A 21,690-nucleotide genomic window follows, 5' to 3' on the forward strand; every position below is an offset into this window, starting at 1 on the left:
CTACTACTCATCTGTTTAACCTCTTTTTCCTAAATGATCCTTCACTGGTCTAAGGGAGCTACATGAGATAACTGGTGGTAAGATTTTGGTGAACTCTCCCACCTTCAAGTTCGATAAACCACCTACATAAAACACTAAAATCAGATTTGTGTGGAGCGAAAAATAGCTCTTAACTTTTAGAACACCGCTATTTCAATGTATCCATTCACTTCATTACCCTCTATGAAACCCCAAATATTTCTCTTATCCACAGTGTCAGACTGGGAGAAGGAAATCCACCTGCTGGCCAAGCAGCAGAAACCCTGTGTAATTACTCCCATTAGAAACCTGCAGCAAGTCTTCACCGTGAGCAGCAACACCTGATTACTTCTGTTTGGCCAGCAAGTGGATTTCTTCAGCTTTTCCAGCTCCCAGTCCAACACTGCTTATCCAATTACATGTGCTGTGATAGTGAAGTGAATTACAGGCACTTTTTAATCTCTACATAAGAAATGTAGAGATTAGAGACGTGTTAGATCTACTGTTTGGCAGCTTTTTCAAGAATGTGCTCCACTAAAGCTGAACAGGATCTCACTCCTAGGCCTGAATTTACAGAAAATAGAACGTCTTTAGCTTGGCTGATTTTTTTGTTGGTGCCAACTGACCAACTCGTTTAGTTAACTAGCTCTTGATTTATAGGTCTAACTGAAGAGCTGAGATGTTCATGGAATCATTGAGGCTTGTTTGCACCTTACCCAAGATAAATATTCACTAAATATTTTTAGTGGCCACTAAATATGCAGTTTGATGCAACCGTCTCAAATTTAAATGGGCCTACGTGAGTCAAGAAAAACCTATGGTATCTAAAGGTTGGCCTCCAGGCTTGTAGGTGGTCAACCACATTAAAGACTTTCTCATGTAGCTCCTCTCTTAATGTTTGTAATTCCTACAAATCTTCATCCTCCTCGCCATCTTATCTTGGAAATGCAAATACTTCTGACATTTCTCTCTCATCTCTTACTAACCCACCAACTTTACTAACTGCATTAATAGTTGTTTTCCACCATCTGCCTATTTCATGCCTAAGAATTGCAAGAGTTGACATCTGCTTCTTCTGTTTGTAGATCTCTTCTTCATTTCTGAGATGTAATCTAGCTGCATGAAAACTGGGGCTTTCTGAGAATCGGGATTGGGCTGAGGTCTTTAACTCACAAGCTGATTTTTCTTTCTTTTTTTTTCTCTTTTTTTTTTAATGTGTGTTGTTACATTGTTGTGTTTGTGGCTCATGATGTTGTTGTGTATGCAACTTTAACACGTTCCCCAAATATTGTCTTCCTCCGTGGTTTATACCCACCTTGCTGTTATTTCATTGCTCCCCATGTCTAACGTGTTGCCTTCTCCCATCATTTGGTGGTGTCCCTCATCTTGGTTGTGCTTTCTTTCTCCTGTCTGTGTCCTGTGGTCTTCCATGGCCTCTCAGTAGCAGGCGTACTATTACACTGACGTTCTCACGGTGGGATGCGCAGTTGGTGTTGGCTGCTGCTTTGGGACCCCCCTAGGAGGCAAGTTGGTTGTGATCGTATTATTATACAAAGTGAAAAATATTTGGCACTGCATGGAACCGCTGCTTGCCAAAACACAACATAAAATGTCAACACGAGGATAAGCCTGTAAGAGACAGTACAGATTGACAGTATAGTTCAAAGGCTTATGTATCCACACAAAAAGCTGAGGAATAAAGTGTAACATTTACTTCTTTAGGTTCACGTGACATGGGAAATCCTTCCCAAGTTGGTAATTGTAATGTTTATACCATTTGTTAAATTTAAGGGATTTAGGATTATACATAAATATGGGAGCTAGTCTAGTTGAGGGAACCCAAAAGGAAACACTATCCACATGAGTGGAGGCGGTAGCCAAAGCGAGTGCCATGCCCAAGGGCCAGCAGAAGAAGGCTGCAGGGGAGGGTCCTGGTGTGCAATTTTAGAGTTTATTTCTTAGAAATTAGTGGTCAAGATGAAATTAGTGCATTTGCTACGATTTTTTGCAGGTAGTGGAGCTAGTCTTTGAGGTTTTCTGCTGGGTCCCATCAACTAGACTAGCTCCTAAATACAGTATGTTGGCTAGTGATGCGTTGGCACTATGTTGGCACATATGTTGGCACTTTATAAATCAAAAAGAATAAAAGAATAATAAAAAATATTATCCACATTTCCTTTTACTGATCAACTCTTTACATTAAACACTTTTGGACATGGAAACCTCTTCTTTGAGCAACCATGGCAGGAATAGACTAGGCTACTAAATTAGAGTCTGTGACCAGTCTACCATAGAGAAAAATGTACAGTTGGTAGATTCTCAGTCTCTTAAAGGGAAGGTTCAAGCAAAATAAAAAAATGTGTTTCACTTACCTGGGGCTTCTGCCAGCCCCATGCAGCCATTCTGTGCCCTCGTAGTCTCTCACTGCTGCTCCAGTCCCCTGCTGGCAGCTTTCTGACCTCGGAGGTCGGCGGGACGCATTGCGTACATTTTTAAGCATACCCGCTAGTGCAGGAACGTTAACACATACATTTTTACGCATTACTGGTTTAATGCGTAAATTTTTACGCATTAAACCAGTAATGCGTAAAAATGTATGTGTTAATGTTCCTGCATTAGCGGGAATGCGTAAAAATGTACGCAACGCGTCCCGCCGACCTCCGAGGTCAGAAAGCTGCCAGCGGGGGACTGGAGCAGCAGTGAGAGACTACGAGGGCACAGGATGGCTTCATGGGGCTGGTAGAAGCCCCAGGTAAGTGAAACACATTTTTTTTATTTTGCTTGGACATTCCCTTTAAGAAAAATACTCCCTGGAAAGGATTGGTACACAGATACCAGGCAGTTTCCCTACTTACTGCATACTATTATGGCAGGTAGACCTTTTCTTCAATGTTCCACCCAATCCGACACTTAAAGAGAATCTGTACTGTAAAATTTTTACAATAAACATTCTATTCATTATGTTCTCCTGGGCCCCTCTGTGCTGTTTCTGCCACTCCCTGCTGCAATCCTGGCTTGTAATTGCCATTTTTATGCAGTGTTTGCAAACAAAAGACATAGCAAGTGATACGCTGAGAGTATCTCAGTGTGTGAGTCATACAGAGTGTGCAGGGGGCCTGGAGAGGGTGTGTATAGCTTCTATCCAATCACAAGCAGCACAGCACATTCCAGCCTGACTGCCTCAGCCCGACAGAGCTGACAGAGGAGAGAAGATTAGATCATATAACAGAGATAATACAGCCACTGTGCAAATAGGAAAGGCTGCAGTAAGACAGAGCACATTAGAAGAGGTATAGGAACATATAGGATAGAAGAAATAAGGCTCAAAATTTTGTTACAGAGTCTCTTTAACATGTGAGATAGTCTCTTTAACTGCTACCTTTGTGAATATAATATTTACGCTAACCTAACCACATTCCACCAAACCAACAATGCCATTTAAGGTGTTACAATAACAACCCATCCCTTGCTTAATAACAGTGTGTGAGATTTAGCAGTGTATGAGAATGAGTGAATAAGCAGTAAGTGAGAATAACTCTGCGGTGCTTCCTCTTGCAAGAGCCACCTCAGGCCTTTTCCTGGTTTTCCTATGCCTATAAACAGCCCTGCTAAGCCTAACACTGTTCCAGAGCCTGACACAAACCTAACTTACCTTACCTAAACCCAAGTACTATTAATACCTACCTGTAGGGATAGGAAGTCCTGATAGTGCTGTTCTCCTGATACAGTAACTAGATACTGTGTGCCCAAATGGACATTTCTTTATAAATTGTCGTGAAAGTGTTTTTGCTGTTAAACCATGACAGTATAATTTGACCTGGACTGTCTAGATCAGTGGTGGCAAACCTTTTCGAGTGCCCAAACTTGAACTCAAAAGTCTCTTGTCTCTCGTAAAGTGCCAACACGCCAATTTGAACAAAATGACCCCCCGCCAGAAGAGATGACAAATACCAGGCCCTCAAACCTACAATGACCAGATTTTTTTGGACTCAACATAAGGCGGGGGGTGGGCGTGGCCATGACATTGTATCGGCGGAGGTAACGTAATGAGGTAACAGCGAGGCATAAGAAAGCAGTGTTTCTGCCATGATGTGGTGAAACGAGGATTCGCATCATGGGTGTGCAGAAACTGTGTGCTGCTATTTATTAGTATACCGTAACCCCAAAGCAGCAAATATAGCCAACTATGACCATTAAATAATAAATGCAGCAACAGTTACCCCAGACACCAGAAAATAAATGCAATGTGGGCAACATTTCAGCAGAAAATAATGCAATGTGGCAGCATTTCACCAGAAAATAAACGCAATGAGGGCAGCATTTCACCAGAAAATAAACGCAATGAGGGCAGCATTTCACCAGAAAATAAATGCAATGAGGGCAGCTTTTCACCAGAAAATAAATGCAATGAGGGCAGCTTTTCACTTGAAAATAAACGGAATGAGGACAGCTTTTCACCAGAAAATAAACGCAATGAGGGCAGCATTTCACCAGAAAATAAATGCAATGAGGGCAGCTTTTCACCAGAAAATAAATGCAATGAGGGCAGCATTTCACCAGAAAATAAACGCAATGAGGGCAGCATTTCACCAGAAAATAAACGCAATGAGGGCAGCTTTTCACCAGAAAATAAATGCAATGAGGGCAGCTTTTCACCAGAAAATAAACGCAATGAGGGCAGCATTTCACCAGAAAATAAACTCAATGAGGGCAGCTTTTCACCAGAAAATAAACGCAATGAGGGCAGCATTTCACCGGAAAATAAACGCAATGAGGGCAGCATTTCACCAGAAAATAAACGCAATGAGTGCAGCTTTTCACCAGAAAATAAACGCAATGAGAGCAGCTTTTCAGCAGAAAATATACGCAATGAGTGCAGCTTTTCAGCAGAAAATAAACGCTATGAGGGCAGCATTTCACCGGAATATAAACGTAATAAGGGCAGCATTTCACCAGAAAATAAACGCAATGAGGGCAGCATTTCACCAGAAAATAAACGCAATGAGGGAAGCTTTTCACCCGAAAATAAATGCAAAGAGGGCAGCTTTTCACCAGAAAATAAACGCAATGAGGGCAGCATTTCACCTGCAAAAAAAAAAAAAAAATTTACTCACCTGATAGAAGTCTCCTCACCTGGCCGGCTTCTGGTGTGCAGCTTCCCAGACGATTCTCCTGCTTATCTCCCGTGCTGAATGGATTAGCAGGGCTACAGGAAGATGGCGCCCGAAGTCCTGTACTGGAGACACAAATAGTCTCCAGTGCAGGGCTTCGGACGCCATCTTCCCGTAGCCCTGCTCTGCCTGCCGGAAGACTATGCAGGCTGGAGCGGGGCTGCGGGCTATGAACTGGCGCAGCATCTATTAGACGCCGCGGCCAGTTCAATGCAATCATACGGTGGCCAGATGAGCAGCGATGGCGTGCCTGCAGATGAGGCTACGCATGCCGGGTCTGGCACGCGTGCCATAGGTTCACCATCGCTGGTCTAGATATAAATAGGCTTCAGCAGAAGAGGTCCCGAGGATGTTCTAGATAAATATGAATGGTTTCTAGAAGAAGAGGTACCTCCTAAGGTATATGACAGTCTTTCTGTGAATGAAGGATGGAGTGTGTGTTGTGTTTTGTGTCCTTTCCACTCTGTTGCGTTGCTCCATTCTATTTTTGTTATGATCTTGCTTGCTTCGTCACTTAGGTGTCTTGTTCAGCATTGAGGTGACCTCCTCCTACTTTGCGGTGAGGAACTACTGGCGAGGATTCTTTGCGGCCACTTTTAGCGCCTTCATCTTCCGAGTCCTCGCTGTCTGGAATAAGGATGCAGGTAAGTTAAAGTACCTCTCTTACCATTAAAGCATTTTTCAGGCCCATTTCACACTGGCTTGTTGCGTTAACCCTGGTATGCCGCAGGGTAATGCTACGCGCGGGTGACACAGGAGCAGCAGTGCACTAGTGGCCAGCATGCGTGGTGACATTCCGTGAACCGGAAGTCATGTAAATGTATGGCGACAAATATACCGTATATACTCGGCTATAAGTCGAGAAATTTAGGTCTGATCTACTTTTGTAAAGTAGGGGGGTCGACTTATACTCGTGTCAGACCTAAATTTCTGACTTGTAGCTGAGTATCAATTGACCCCTCTGCTCTGCATCTGCTGCAGTATGATCCCACTAGTGCTGCCAGCCAAGCGGATTTTATCCCCCTGCTCTATGATTCCTAGATGCCACAATGCTGTGCCCCCCTGCAAGCAGGAGAATGGACTAACCCCCGCTCATTACTTATTCTCTCAGGCGGCAGCTGAGAATGCTGGTCCCCGCTGAGCATGTGATGCTCCGGCGGCTGCCGGGGTAGGAGCCGCTCACTTTTCCCCATTAAAATGAATAATACAGCTCTCTCCCTGGCACTCGCTGTATGTGCTGACACTTCAGGGAGGAGCAGCAATTAGATGGGCATGGGACAATGATGAGAATGGCGGGGGGCGGAGATTAAATCGCCGGTGTCCTGTCATGAAATGCTGCTTGCATCAGGGATAGGCAGGTGAGGACAGTGATCGGTGGCTGGAACGGAGGGATTTAGAGCGGCTCCTACAACCGCTGCGGGAGTAGAAGCTGCTCTAAAAATCCTTCTGTTCCAGCCACCGATCACTGTCCTGACCTGCCTATCCCTGATGCAAGCAGCTTTTCATGACAGGACACCGGCGATAAAGCTTCATTGACAGTGCGGTATCCTCTATACTCCCTCCTTTCCGCTCTCTGTCCAATAGTACAGCGCGACTCCTGATGTCACATGACACATGAAGTCACATGACATCAGGAACCGGAGCTGTACTATTGGACAGAGAGCGGCATGAATGGAGAGTGTATAGAGGATTCAGCGCTGGCAATCGAACTGTAAGTGTTGGCTTCTGCTGCAGTGCTCACTGTGATCGCACAGAGGGGGGGGAGAGAGGATGGAAGCACAAAATAGTTTAGCATTGCGGGGAAGGGGACAGAAAGAAGCTGCCTTCCCAGCGCATAACATTACAGAGTTGTGCTGGGAGGGAGGGGGGATTTTCAGTGTGTTGCAGGTGATTTAGCACTGTGGGGAGGGATAGAGAGATGCTGGCTGCTGGGGCTCTGGGAAGGGTTTATTGTTTAAAGCAGACCTGATCTCAGATCTTTCTCTCTGCTCTAAAAGATATGCAATAGCATGATATCCTTTAAAAGAAAAATGCCTTTTGTTTGCAGATGAATTGCAGAATTTGTATCAGCTGTAGTGTGTCTACTTCCTGCTTTCATGGAAGCAGGCATATTGTTAACATCCTGTGCTTTCAAATGAGTTTATCTGCCTTGTCAGGTGACACAGAGAAGAGATCAAATTACAACTTGTTATTAGACACAGATGAGTAGGGATTAGACAGGCTAAACTCTCTTAATACATACAGTTTGCATTTCTCTATGTTTTCATTATGTCTTGTGCAAGGCTTCAAGTCTACTGTGCAGCCATTAACTTTGCTAGATAGACTTATACTTGAGTTATTAAAAAATTCCAGCTTAAGAGGGTCAAATAGTGGGGTCGACTTATACACGAAGTCGACTTATATCCGAGTATATACGGTATATTTTTTAATATGGCATTAGCGTTGCGGTGCACATGCACGAAAGCTTATTTTTTTCAACAATTTCTGTGCAATTCTTATTTCAGCAACAGGAAGTGAGTGCTAGAGAGACTAACTTCCTGCTTGGCCTCCAGCCAGAATGGAGATTATCACACACTGCAGTAGTAATCTCCAAATGTTTTTTTTTTTGGTGTTGCGATGCACTAAAACGGCAGGTCAGCAGTGTGAAACTGGACTCAAAGTGTTGCTTCACTTCTGTGGAGACAATAGAAACCACTTCCTTCCACACATTAGCTTCTCTTGACCTCTATTTTCTCCTCTCCAGTTCTTACTGGTACAATGACAATATAGCACCATCTAAAGTCAGAATGTTGTAATAACTTCAAAACATAAAAGTCTGTGAACATCCTACTTTATAATCAGATTTAGTTGAAGATTTATGCTTTGAAGCTAACTTAACTGAACCATTTGTCTTCCAGTTACGATCACCGCGCTGTTCCGCACAAATTTTCGCATGGAGTTTCCCTTTGACTTGCAGGAGTTACCGGCCTTTGCAGTAATTGGGTAAGATTCTGACCAATCCTTAGCTAGCCAAACATTGAAAAGGCACATGTGCTTCCTGTTCAGGAGCTATGATCTGGAGGCAATAGAAAACTCCTTAGACAACTGTGGTTTGCTTCCATGGAAGGAAAACTACTTCCTGACCCCATTTTACCATTATTACGATATAACAGTCCCCCACAACCACTCTTATTGGAGAGTAAGATTGGATGGGTAATCTCCTGGTCTGTTATTGTAAAAGGATCTAAAAAGAAATGGTCACTGCTCTGTGGAGACTGGCCAAGGATCCTCCAGTTGCATCAATCACTCAAAGAGTGCCGAAACAGGAGCAGATACTGACAATGTTCCCAGAGGGCACTACAGACCAGCCCATCTCTGATGTGTACACTAGAGTTTCAGCCAGACTGCACCTTCACAATTTTTTGGGGGCATCAGAATACGGTGCATTAAATTAAAAAGGAACACTCTTATGGTGAAAGGATGTTTAGTTAGGATAATTAAGAAAAAAGGATTGCCAGATGTGTAACTACACATTATGCCCCCCCCCCCCCCCTCAGAAAAACTTTGATGAGGCCCTCCATTCCTTTGCCTCACCTTGGTGACCATCACAGTCTGGGGGTGTGCGAGGGTCAGGAACTGTTTTATGCAACAGTCATAAAACAAGTGTGGCCATCATGATCTTTGTGTAGCCACCTGATCACACCTGATCTGGAAGATGGACCCGTGTATCAGAGGGAGGGAAGGTTAGTAGCTGGGGGACCCCTCAGCTCTGTTGCAGGGACTGTTTTCCTATGGTTGCATCCTTGGTGATTACACTGACAGGAGCATCGTGGCTTCCAGCAACCTCCAGGAAAGAGTGTCTCCATTGGCCTGAGGAAGGCCATGTAATGGTCTTCTAAGAACCTCAACAGGATGTCTCCAGAAGGTGCTGGTGATGTTATTATTTGTTTTGCTGTCCCAATGCCTTCAAGCCTCCTCTAAGCCAGGACAGAATGTTACTGTAGAATAGGTTCCGCTCAACATCTTTAGTAGTTTAGAAGCAAGTTTGAACACATAATGCAATTCTATGGATGGGTGTTAATTTTCCAAGACATCTCAGTAAAAAAAGACATTGGATTCAATTCATCAAATGCTGTTCGATAAAAAAAAAAAAAACAATTCGGGAAAATACTGCATTCGGTATTTTAGAAGTTTTTTGCGAGTTCATTAATATTTTCACAGGTGTAGAAGTTCGGTAATTTACCGAAGCCAGTTGACAAAAACCTGTTCAGTAACAGCAGAAGCGTCTCTGTTGTTACATGCTGTCCTCCATGCAGAGAGAGCATTACAATAGTGAGAGGCCTCCCGTCATCTCTTAACATGTGCATATTTTTTTATACTGTTTCTTCTACTCCCTCTGCTTATCCTAAATCTGCCTATTAGTTTTTCTTAACACTTTATTTAATTGCTACAGCTTAGATGAACTTCCAGGAGACTCTAAACATGCCCTACTTAAAGCGAACCTTAAGTCACCTAAAAAAAATGAGATGAACTCACCTGGGGCTTCCCTCAGCCCCCAGCAGACGATCGGTGCCCTCGCAGCTCCGCTCCGATGTCCCAGGACCCGCCGGCGACGACTTCCGGTTTCGCCGTCACCGGCCGACAGGCATGGGAACGCGAGTGATTGTTCGCGTTCCCAGCCTGTATATCGCCCCCTATGCTGCTATTGCGGCCTCCTGGCCGCAATAGCAGCATAGGGGGCGATATACAGGCTGGGAACGCGAACAATCACTCGCGTTCCCATGCCTGTCGGCCGGTGACGGCGAAACCGGAAGTCGTCGCCGGCGGGTCCTGGGACATCGGAGCAGAGCTGCGAGGGCACCGATCGTCTGCTGGGGGCTGAGGGAAGCCCCAGGTGAGTTCATCTCATTTTTTTTAGGTGACTTAAGGTTCGCTTTAAGTGATTTCCCCACTAGCTCCTGTGCATCTTCAAATAGGAACCTAAAAGGTTAAACTGCCGAAGGGTGGCAGGAGAAACCTGTTTTGTTCCGTGATCTCTCTGCTCGCTGCCTGAGGGGTAGAAAGGCTAGACCCACCAGAGAAACGGTCGGTACTGATCGAACATGTTACAGTGTTTTACCGCATGCTGTAACCTTCATGAATTGACATTTACTGACGTTTGTTGAGGTATGAATGCGGTAATACTTGATTAATTTAAGCCATTGGCTCTTATTCAGTTCACTTTTTTTTCTCCTAAGATTTCTTATAGGTTATATTTTAACACTTTATCAATAAAATCCCTTTTAAGCCAGTAAGCAAGAAAATACTTAAAATAATTTTAACAGTACTTTTCACCTACTTTTTGGTAATTTTAGAGTGCTGAGTTATTTTAAACAGAAGATATAAAAAATTATCTCCTTCAAGAAAACTGAACAAGCATGCAGATCAGATGCTCTGACTTAAAGGGATACTGTAGGGGGGTCGGGGGAAAATGAGTTGAAGTTACCCGGGGCCTCTAATGGTCCCCCACAGACATCCTGCGCCCGCGCAGCTACTCACTGATGCTCTGGCTCCGCCTCCGGTTCACTTCTGGAATTTCAGACTTTAAAGTCTGAAAACCACTGCTCCTGCGTTGCCATGTCCTCAATCCCACTGATGTCACCAGGAGCGTACTGCGCAGACACAGACCATACTGGGCCAGCGCAGTACGCTCCTGGTGCCATCAGCGGGATCGAGGACACGGCAACGCAGGCGCAGTGGTTTTCAGACTTTAAAGTCTGAAATTCCAGAAGTGAACCGGAGGCGGGGCCGGAGCATCGGTGAGGTGTCTGCGCGGGCACAGGATGTCTGAGGGGGACCATTAGAAGCCTCGGGTAAGTTCAACTCATTTTCCCCCGACCCCCCTACAATGTCCCTTGAAGTCTGACTGGATTAGCTGCATGCCTGTTTCAGGTGTGTGATTCAGACACTATTGCAGCCAAAAAGAGCAGCGGGACTGCTTAAAGGGAAAGATTGCTTAAAAGGAAATAAGAATGGAAGCCTTGCTTGAGGTTTCCTTTTAAAGTGGGATTAAACTCAAAATTAAATGTTTGCACTAATGCATGAAACACAGTAAAAAAAATGAATATACAACACTATAAGACTGCTCTGATGTTCTTATGAATGCATACAGTGGGATGCAAACGTTTGGGCAACCTTGTTAATCGCCATGATTTTCCTGTATAAATCGTTGGTTGTTATTGCATTTACAGAAAGTGTACAATAATTGTTTAAATAAAAGTAGGCAGGTGCATAAATTTGACATTTTATTGATTCCAAAACATTTAGAACTAATTATTGGAAATGAAATTGGCTTGGTACGCTCAGTGACCCCTGACCTACATACACAGGTGAATCCAATTATGAGAAAGACTATTTAAGGGGGTCAATTGTTAGTTTCCCTCCTCTTTTAAATTTCCCTGAAGAGTAGCAACATGGGGGTCTCAAAACAACTCTCAAATGACCTGAAGACAAAGATTGTTCACCATTATGGTTTAGGGAAAGGATACAGAAAGTTTTCTCCGGGATTTCAGCTGTCTGTTTCCACAGTTAGGAACATATTGAGGTAATGGAAGACCAAAGGCTCAGTTCAAGTTAAGACTCAAAGTGGCAGACCAAGAAAAATTTTGGATAAACAGAAGCGACAAATGGTGAGAACAGTCAGAGTCAACCCACAGACCAGCACCAAAGACTTACAACATCATCTTGCTGCAGATGGAGTCACTGTGCATCGTTCAACCATTCGGCGCACTTTACACAAGGAGATGCTGTACGCAGAGGAAGCCTTTTCTCCACCCACAGCACAAACAGAGCCGCTTGAGGTATGCTAAAGCACATTTGGACAAGCCAGCTTCATTTTGGAATAAGGTGCTGTGGACTGCTGAAACTAAAACTGAATTATTTCAACATCAAAAACAACACAGCATTTCAAGAAAAACACCTGTTACCTACAGTAGAATATGGTGATGGTTCCATCATGGTGTGGGGCTGTGTGGCCAGTGCAGGGACTGGGAATCTTGTAAAAGTTGAGGGATGCATGGATTCCACTCAGTATCAGCAGATTCTGGAGACCAATGTTCAGGAATCCGTGACAAAGCTGAAGCTGCGCTGGGGCTGGATCTTTCAACAAGACAAAGATCCTAAACACTGCTCAAAATCCACTAAGGCATTCATGCAGAGCAACAAGTACAACGTTCTGGAATGGCCATCCCCAGACCTGAATATAATTGAAAATCTGTGGTGTGAGTTAAAGAGAGCTGTCCATGCTCGGAAGCCATCAAACCTGAATGAACTAGAGATGTTTTGAAAAGAAGAATGGTCCAAAATGCCTTTAACCAGAATCCAGACTCTCATTGCAACCTACAGGAAGCGTTTAGAGGCTGTAATTTCTGCAAAAGGAGGATCTACTAAATCTTGATTTCATTTCTTTTTTTTGTGGTGCCCAAATGTATGCACTTGCATAATTTTGTTTAAACAATTATTGCACACTTTCTGTAAATCCAATAAACTTCATTTCACTTCTCAAATATCACTGTGTGTGTCTCCTATATGATATATTTAACTGACATTTTTTATCGTAACAAACAACGATTTATATAGCAAAATCATAACGATTAACGTTACCCAAACGTTTGCATCCCACTGTATTTACACCTCACTGACTGAAGCTAACGGATATCATTACAGCTTTCAGGATAAATTATCAAATTGACTCGCAATTAAAGGATACCACAACTGACATGTGACATGATGAGATAGACATGGGTATGTACAGTGCCTAGCACACAAATAACTATGCTGTGTTCCTTTTTTTCTTTCTCTGCCTGAAAGAGGTAAATATCAGGTATGTAAGTGGCTGACTCAGTCCTGACTCAGACAGGAATTGACTACAGTGTGACCCTCACTGATAAGAATTTCCCCCTTTTTATCTCTTTCTTGCTCTGAGAAGCCATTTTCTTCTAGGAAAGTGTTTTATAGTTGGAATTTCTTATCAGTGAAGGTCACACTGTAGTCACTTCCTGTCTGAGTCAGGACTGAGTCAGCCACTTACATACCTGATATTTACCTCTTTCAGGCAGAGAAAGAAAAAAAGGAACACAGCATAGTTATTTGTGTGCTAGGCACTGTACATACCCATGTCTATCTCATTATGCCACATGTCAGTTGTGGTATCCTTTAAGTAATTATTGGGCAAATATAGGAGAGAAAATCATTTGAGTTTCAATGGCATTCAATTACAGAATTAGTCTGAGTACCAGTTACACCTTAACTATCTTCTATTCTCCAAACTGCAAGATCCTTAATAATTCATACCATGGTAGTAAGACTGCTTCACCATTTTTATTATAATCTCTTATGAATGTAATGAGCGCCAGGTGAATGGTAAAAATGTGGGAGGGGCATCCTGCCAGTGCCTGTAAGAGCTGGTGCACACCTAGAGTGCTTCTGAGGTATGCTGATTGGCATATGCTTGTTCAGGGTCTATGGCTGAAAGTATTACAAGCAGAGGATCAGCAAAGCAGCCAGGCAACTGGAATTGCTTAAAGAGACTCTGTAACGAAAAAAAGTTCCCCTGGGGGGTACTCACCTCGTTAGGGGGAAGCCTCTGGATCCTATCGAAGGCTTCCCCCGTCATCCTGTGTCCCACGGCGGTCTCGCTGCAGCCCACAGAACGCACAGCCGACAATTTGTGAGGCTGTGCAATATTTACCTTTCCTGGCTCCAGCGGGGGCGCTGTTGCGGCTCTCCGCTTGGAAATAGGTGGAAATAGCCGATCTCCGTCGGTTGCACTCTACTGCGCAGGTGCAGGAGACTTGCGCCTGCGCAGTAGAGCGGCCCGACAGAGTTCGGCTATTTCCGCCCATCTCCATGGGAAGGAGCGGATACTGTGCCTACGCTGGAGCCGGGAAGGTAAATATTTACATCCCCACCATTCCGGGAGCTTTATCGCTGCCGCCATGGGACACAGGGGGACGGGGGAATCCTCGATAGGATCCGGAGGCTTCCCCCTACCGAGGTGAGTAACCCCCAGGGGAACTTTTTATAGTTACAGATTTTCTTTAAAGAGAACCCGAGGTGGGTTTGAAGAATATTATCTGCATACAGAGGCTGGACCTGCCTATACAGCCCAGCCTCTGTTGCTATCCCAAACCCCCCTAAGGTCCCCCTGCACTCTGCAATCCCTCATAAATCACAGCCACGCTGCTGACAAACAGCTTGTCAGAGCTGGCTGTGTCTATCTCTATAGTGTCAGTCTGCTGCTCTCCCCGCCTCCTGCAGAACTCCAGTCCCCGCCTGCATCCCTTCCCTCCCTGCTGATTGGAGGGAAGGGACGGGGCAGGGACCGGAGCTATGCAGGAGGCGGGGAGCAGCTGAGACTGACACTACAGATGTAAACACAGCCTCACAGCACGGCTGTGATTTATGAGGGATTGCAGAGTGCAGGGGGACCTTAATGGGGTTTGGGATAGCAACAGAGGCTGGGCTGTATAGGCAGATCCAGCCTCTGTATGCAGATAACATTCTTTAAACACACCTTGGGTTCTCTTTAAAAGGAAATAAATATGGCAGCCTCCATATCACTCTCACCTCATGAATTTGTTTGAACACAGCATAGACACTCTGTTAATTTGGTTGCAGCTACTGAACTCTCTCCCCATTCCCTGCAGCATCTGTTGCGGCTTCCTCGGTGCCTTCTTCGTGTTCATGAACCGCCAGGTGGTCCTGGGGATTCGCCGGAACCAGACCCTCAGCAGCTTCCTGAGCCGATAGTAAGTTTCACAAGGCCGTAACTTTTTCTCCTCACTTTTCTCCTAGGTGATATTTTCAAACTTGTCCATACAATGCCTTTAATACCTCCAGCAAGCAAGAAAACGCTAAAAACAAAAATTTGATAGTAGTTTTTCAACAACTGTCTGTTACTTTTTCAAATGCAAAATGATGAAAAGCTATTTGAAATCGAAGTTGAAAATGTCTCTCCTAGGAGAAAACTCGGGAGAAAAAATGAATTACATGTGGGCCACAGAGTCCAGAGATAATGTGAGATGATGAAATGGGCTAATCTAGTTTAGGGGACCCAGCAGGAAACCTCAAAAGGAAATTCCACTAACATGATTGGATGGTCAGCACCTTCTCCAACTGCTAGGTTTCTAATAGGTTGTAGTAAACTACACCCACACTGTTCAGCCAATCACAACGCTTTGTACTGTAAGAGGGTGCTGTGATTGGAGAATTGTTCCCATGAGGTTTTCTGCTGGGTCCCCTAAACTAAACTATCACATATAATACCAGTTTGGTATACTGTAGCTGGGATGTGTTGAAGGTGACTCTGAAGTAATTGTGAACAATATGAACTGAGCTGATGATGATAAACTACACCAAGACTACCCAAGTAGTGGTCTCTAGACCTCCAGGTCATTATTGTGGCCTTTCGTATGTACACTGGCTTTAATGATCGATGGTTTATGGGAGATATAGCAGGGAACAGGGGCTACACCACAAAATACCACCAGAGGTTCTCTTTCACAGACTGTCACGTGAAGGGGGCATTCTGTGTTATTTAAGGCCGGATTTATACTTTTTGTGCCTCTAGGCCCAGTATATTGTGGCCCTCCTTCCATGTGCAGCAGCACCCCTCCCATTCCACATGCAGCCCCCTCCTCCATGTGTATTATCTATGTACAGCAGTGCCCCTCCCATTCCATGTGCAGCTCCCTCTTCCATGTGTATCATCCATGTACTGCAGCCCCTCCCATTCCATGTGAAGCCCCCTCTTCCATGTGTATCATACATGTACAGCAGTGCCCCTCCCATTTGATGTGCAGCCCCCTCCTCCATGTGTATCATCCATGTACAGCAGCGCCCCTCCCATTCCATGTGCAGCCCCCTCCTCCATGTGTTGCAGCCCCCTCCTCCATGTGTATCATCCATGTACAGCAGTGCCCCTCCCATTCCATGTGCAGCCCCCTCCTCCATGTGTATCATCCATGTACAGCAGTGCCCCTCCCATTTGATGTGCAGCCCCCTCCTCCATGTGTATCATCCATGTGCAGCAGCGCCCCTCCCATTCCACGTGCAGCCCCCTCTTCCGTGTGTATCATCCGTGTACAGCTGCCCCTCCCATTCCATTTGCAGCCCCCTCTTCCATGTGTATTATCTATGTACAGCAGCGCCCCTCCCATTCCATGTACAGCAGCTCCCTCTTCCATGTGTATCATCCATGTACTGCAGCCCCCTCCCATTCCATGTGAAGCCCCCTCTTCCATGTGTATCATCCATGTACAGCAGTGCCCCTCCCATTTGATGTGCAGCCCCCTCCTCCATGTGTATCATCCATGTACTGCAGCCCCTCCCATTCCATGTGCAGCCTCCTCTCCCATGTGTATCATCCATGTACTGCAGCGCGCCTCCCATTCCATGTGCAGCCTCCTCTTCCATGTGTATCATCCATGTACAGCAGCTCCTCCCATTCCATGTGCAGCCCCCTCTTCCATGTGTATCATCCATGTACAGCAGCCCCTCCCATTCCACGTGCAGCCCCCTCTTCCATGTATATCATCCATGTACTGCAGCGCGCCTCCCATTCCACGTGCAACCCCTTCTCTCATGTGTATTATCCATGTACTGCAGCCCCCTCCTATTCCACGTGCAACCCCCTCTCCCATGTGTATTATCTATGTACTGCAGCCCCCTCCCATTACATGTGCAGCCTCCTCTCCCATGTGTATCATCCATGTACAGCAGCCCCCTCCCATTACATGTGCAGCCTCCTCTTCCATGTGTATCATCCATGTGCAGCAGCGTGCCTCCCATTCCACGTGCAGCCCCCTCTTCCATGTGTATCATCCATGTACAGCAGCCCCTCCCATTACATGTGTAGCCCCCTCTTCCATGTGTATCATCCATGTACAGCAGCCCCTCCCATTCCATGTGCAGCTACCTCTTCCATGTTTATCATCCATGTACAGCAGCCCCTCCCATTCCATGTGCAGCCCCCTCTTCCATTGGTATCATCCATGTACTGCAGCCTCTCCCATTCCATGTGCAGCCCCATCTTCCATTGGTATCATCCCTGTACTGAAGGCCCGATCCTTCATGTACAGCTCCCTTGGGCATCATTTCCCCCTTTTTATGGGTTGCTCCCCATGTGTAGCAACCCCTCTTTCATGTTCAGACAGCCCCTTGGGCTGCAGCCGCCCAAGGCCAGGGCCTTTGTGGCCTTTCCAGAAATCCAGCCCTGGTTTGAGTTGAGCTTCCTCTCTTGAATGTCGGGATGATTATCCTGTGCTGCAGGGTCTTTTGTAGTACAGCACTGTAGCTGTGTATGGCAAGGCAACATGGAAGGAAAAGGCTGTTCAGAGGTCACCCCAATCAGTAGCTGATACCCCCTTTCCCATGAGAAATCTTTACCTTTTCTCAAATAGATCATTAGGGGGTCTGTATGGCTGATATTGTTGTGGTGAAACCCCTCCTACGATGTGATGTGCCATGGCCCTGATAGACTGTTGTCTGTGAACCTCGTTGCATTGTGGGAAATACCGCCTGTTTACAACTGCCAAGCAAGCAATGTCTCTCTCGGTGCAGAACTCTCAGAAATGAACATTCTACAGAGATCGTCTGGCAGGAATAAAGATGTCACCACCTGTAATACATTTCAGAATGTAAAAGAGAGCAAAGATTTTACAATGGGCAGACACAAAAATACATTTATAAATAAATATTATAAAAATATAAGCAATTTTATTCATTATGTTTTTTTTCTAATGCTGATGTTAAAGGACAACTGACCTGAGATATAAGCATTAGATTCAGCAGCAGAATCACCATCCACGTTTCTGAAGGACTTATACTGCCCTTTTCTTTGTCTGCATTACATGTTATTTCTGGTACTCTATTAAACTGTCATAGCAAATCACAAAGGCGAATCTTCCCCCCCCCCCCCGTCCCCCGTCCCCCGTCCCCCGCCACCATTCCTTCCAAGAGCAATCGTCATTTGCTGCTTAATTGCTTTCCCTGAATATCCAACGAACAATAAATAAAATATGAGATTATGTATATGTTGATGGGGATGCTGTCAACCCTCCGTATGTTAAGACCATTAGATTAACTGTGTGCTTTGGGTTTATTGTTCTGGTAGAGGTCAAAATCATTATGCTTGTTATGTAGAGTCTTACATTCCCTCTCAGCCACAGATGTCTCCCTTCTCCCGTGCAGTATTCAATGGCAGGATCAGGACTGTTTCTAGTCCCATTGTGCTGCTGCTCCCCCCTTCCAGTGCACCTATACCCAGGGCCGGCCTTAGGTTTTACAGTGCCCTGAGCGAAACCTGATTTTGTGCCCCCCCCCCCCCCTTATCCTCTTCCCACGTGCATATACACGCACGCACGCACGCACACACACACACAGGCGCATATGGAATTCACCTTTTCTCCTGAGATATCTCCTAGTACAGTGGTTCCCAACCTTTTTGACGTTGTGACACAAATGCTCAGATCTCTGTGACACGTCCCGTATGTATAATAGAAAAAATACTATTAATAACCACGAATGGATGGAAAGAGTGCATTATCCTGAATACACTTAAAAATGAAGGCTAGCACCTTTCAGGAATATTAATAAAAACAGTCAGTGGGACAGTTAGCCGCCTCCCCCCCATTTAGAATGAAAGCACAGCACTGACAATTTGCACCACGCGTTATAGCCGCAGTGCGCAACCCCAACGCCCTCAGACTCAGTATAGGTAGGTAGCCAGGAATAGGTGCCCCCAGTATAGGATCTCATGAATAGGTGCCCTTAATATAGGTTGCCAAGCAAAGGTGCCCCCAGTATAGGAAGTCAGTTGAAGGTCTCCACCCCCCAATAGGTAGCCAGGCGTAGGTGCCTCCAGTATAGGTAGCCAGGTGTTGGAGCCCTCAGTATAGGTAGCCAGCTAAAGGTCCCCTCAGTATAGGCAACCAGCTATAGGCACCCCCTTGGAAGCCGGCGCCCTGAGCGACCGCTCAGGTCGCTCATATCAAAGGCCGGCTATGCCTATACCTGGCTAACCTAGATCCAGGCACCTATACCTGGCTAACCTATACTGGGGAACCTATACCTGACTAACCCAACATAGCTTCCAACTGTCCCTCTTTGGGAGCCCTGTCCCTCTGTCCCTCTTTCCTCCTCATTTGTCCCTCTTTCAGGACTTTTTCCCTCTTTCTATGTAAATATACATATTTCTCTACTAAAAAATGTGTTTGGCTGACTTTAAAATTTATTCCCATCCTTTAAATTGATATATTACTGATTTTAAAATGTTAAAATGAAGGAAAATGAATGAGCATAGAAAGGACCAGTGTGGTTTGAATTTTAAAACAACATATTTTTCTTATGAAATCTTTATGGTATGCGTGACTAGGGGTTGTGCCTGGGGTGTGGTTAAGGGTGTGGCAGGGGTGTGGCTTAAGTGTCCCTCTTTCTCATCTCAAAATGTTGGGAGGTATGAACCTGTACTCGGGCACCTATACCTGGCTACCTATACTGGGTGGCTGAATTTTACATCACAAATAACATTCTCGAGCCGGGGGGAGGGGGGTGGTGGCTGCAATTTTGACACTCTAGCCCTGGGAGTAATTTAGCCTAGAAACTGCCCTGGGCAAAGGGGGCTTAAACACAGACCTAGAGCCCGGGCTTAGGTCTACTAGTTATGTAATAATGTGGCACAAGGTGGCGCCAGAGCAAATCAACGTGTCAAACCTTGTCCAACATTTGAATCCACATAGAGTGACTCTGTGCTAGTGACGAACCCAAAAGCACCAACATAATATTTAACGCGGAGGTGGAGGATGGGGCCAGCGATCAAAGTGTTGGCCTTAGTTAGACACTTTGATCTAAAGGGGCTGATGCTGTACCAGATTTTATCCAGCAATAGCGCCACCTAGCAGCTACCACTATGTCTGACATTGGACCTATGCTGGAAAAGACAGGGAATATAGGATTGGAAAGGAATTCAATGTAACAGTATGTAATATATCTTTCTGGAAAGAAAGAAAGGAGGCGGAGCCAAAGCTATAAGTTTGATTTTTTTTTTTAAAGGTAAAAATATATAGTTCATGTAAACCTTACTGATTTTAGTGTTAAAGTACCACTATTGCGAAAAATTGTAAAATTTAAAATACACGTAAACGCATACACATAAGAAGTACGTTCGAGAATAAAATGAGCCGTAAATTAATTTTCTCCCATCTTGCTGTCACTTACAGTAGGTAGTACATATCTGACATTACCGACAGGTTTTAGTCTAGTCCATCTCTTCATGGGGGATACCCAGCATGGCCTTTATTCTTTATAAAGACTCTCCTCCTTGAAAAGTATTTATATAAAGATGCTGGCCAGCTTCCCTGCTTGCAGCACACTTTTTTTAGCAGTTGGTTGGAGCAACTGCCATTCTCTAAGTGTATTTGAAAATAAAGAAAACCCTGAGAATCCCCCATGAGGAGATGGGCTGGTCCAAAACCTGTCGGTTCTGTCAGATTTCTACTACCTACTGAAAGTGACAGGAAGACAGGAGAAAAGTCATTTATGGCTCATTTTACTCTGGAAGAAATGTACTTCTTGTTTGTATGTGTTCACATGTATTTTAGATTTTCGCATTAGTGATCCTTTAAAGAGAAACTCCGACCAAGAATTTAACTTTATCCCAATCAGTAGCTGATACCCCCCTTTTACATGAGAAATCTATTCACAAACAGACCATCAGGGGGCGCTGTATGACTGATATTGTGGTGAAACCCCTCCCACAAGAAGCTCTGAGTACCGAGGTACTTGTGGCAGTTTCCTGTCTGTGAACCTTGTTGGCTTGTGGGAAATAGCTGTTTACAGCTGTTTCCAACTGCCAAAACAGCAAGCAGCAGCTACATCATTTGCCAACAGTAAAAATGTCACCATGTAATAAATGTCAGAATATAAATCAGGGATTTAAAATATTTTACAATGGGCAAACACTGACTAAATCATTTATACATAATTATTGTAAAAATGAAGCACTTTTTTATTATATTATTTTCACTGGAGTTCCTCTTTAAGTCATTAACTGTAATCTTATAGAAAGTGAAGTAAATAAACTGACTTCAGTTCAAGGTGACATTTGAATAGGCTGTCAGCTAATGTGTTCAACGTTGTGTATCTGAATATTAACTTTAAGAATTTTTTTTTTTTGTTCCCTGTTAGTCGATTCATTTATCCGGCAGTGATCACCTTCTGCATAGCGACTCTCACCTTCCCTCCGGGATTTGGACAGTTCATGGCGGGAGAGGTACGCATGCCAAAATTCACATTAATCTTACACTTAACCCAATAGCAGCTTGTATAGTGAAATTCCGTTGCAGACAAGTGCACTGCCTTTGACCTCGGGTCGGCAGAACTTGTTGTACTGTAAATTCTTGGAATGCTTTAATCTCTCTCCACTAGCAGAAAATCTAGAAACTGAAAGTAGAAGTCCTCTGTTAGTGTCACACACTGCCCCCTA

General features: G+C 44.8%; 1 protein-coding gene across 1 annotated transcript in view; it reads left to right on the forward strand.

The window, feature by feature from the left end:
- The window catches only part of CLCN1 (chloride voltage-gated channel 1), a 166,465-nt gene that overhangs the window by 77,675 nt on the left and 67,100 nt on the right, over positions 1 to 21,690 (forward strand). The window contains exons 7-11 of the mRNA XM_068255086.1: positions 1,463 to 1,541; positions 5,708 to 5,833; positions 8,087 to 8,171; positions 14,855 to 14,956; positions 21,393 to 21,477. Coding sequence (XP_068111187.1) covers positions 1,463 to 1,541; positions 5,708 to 5,833; positions 8,087 to 8,171; positions 14,855 to 14,956; positions 21,393 to 21,477 — 477 coding nt within the window. The remainder of the gene's footprint in view (positions 1 to 1,462; positions 1,542 to 5,707; positions 5,834 to 8,086; positions 8,172 to 14,854; positions 14,957 to 21,392; positions 21,478 to 21,690) is intronic.

This window comes from Hyperolius riggenbachi, chromosome 10 (assembly GCF_040937935.1).
Source record: "Hyperolius riggenbachi isolate aHypRig1 chromosome 10, aHypRig1.pri, whole genome shotgun sequence".
NCBI classification, from domain to species: domain Eukaryota; kingdom Metazoa; phylum Chordata; class Amphibia; order Anura; family Hyperoliidae; genus Hyperolius; species Hyperolius riggenbachi.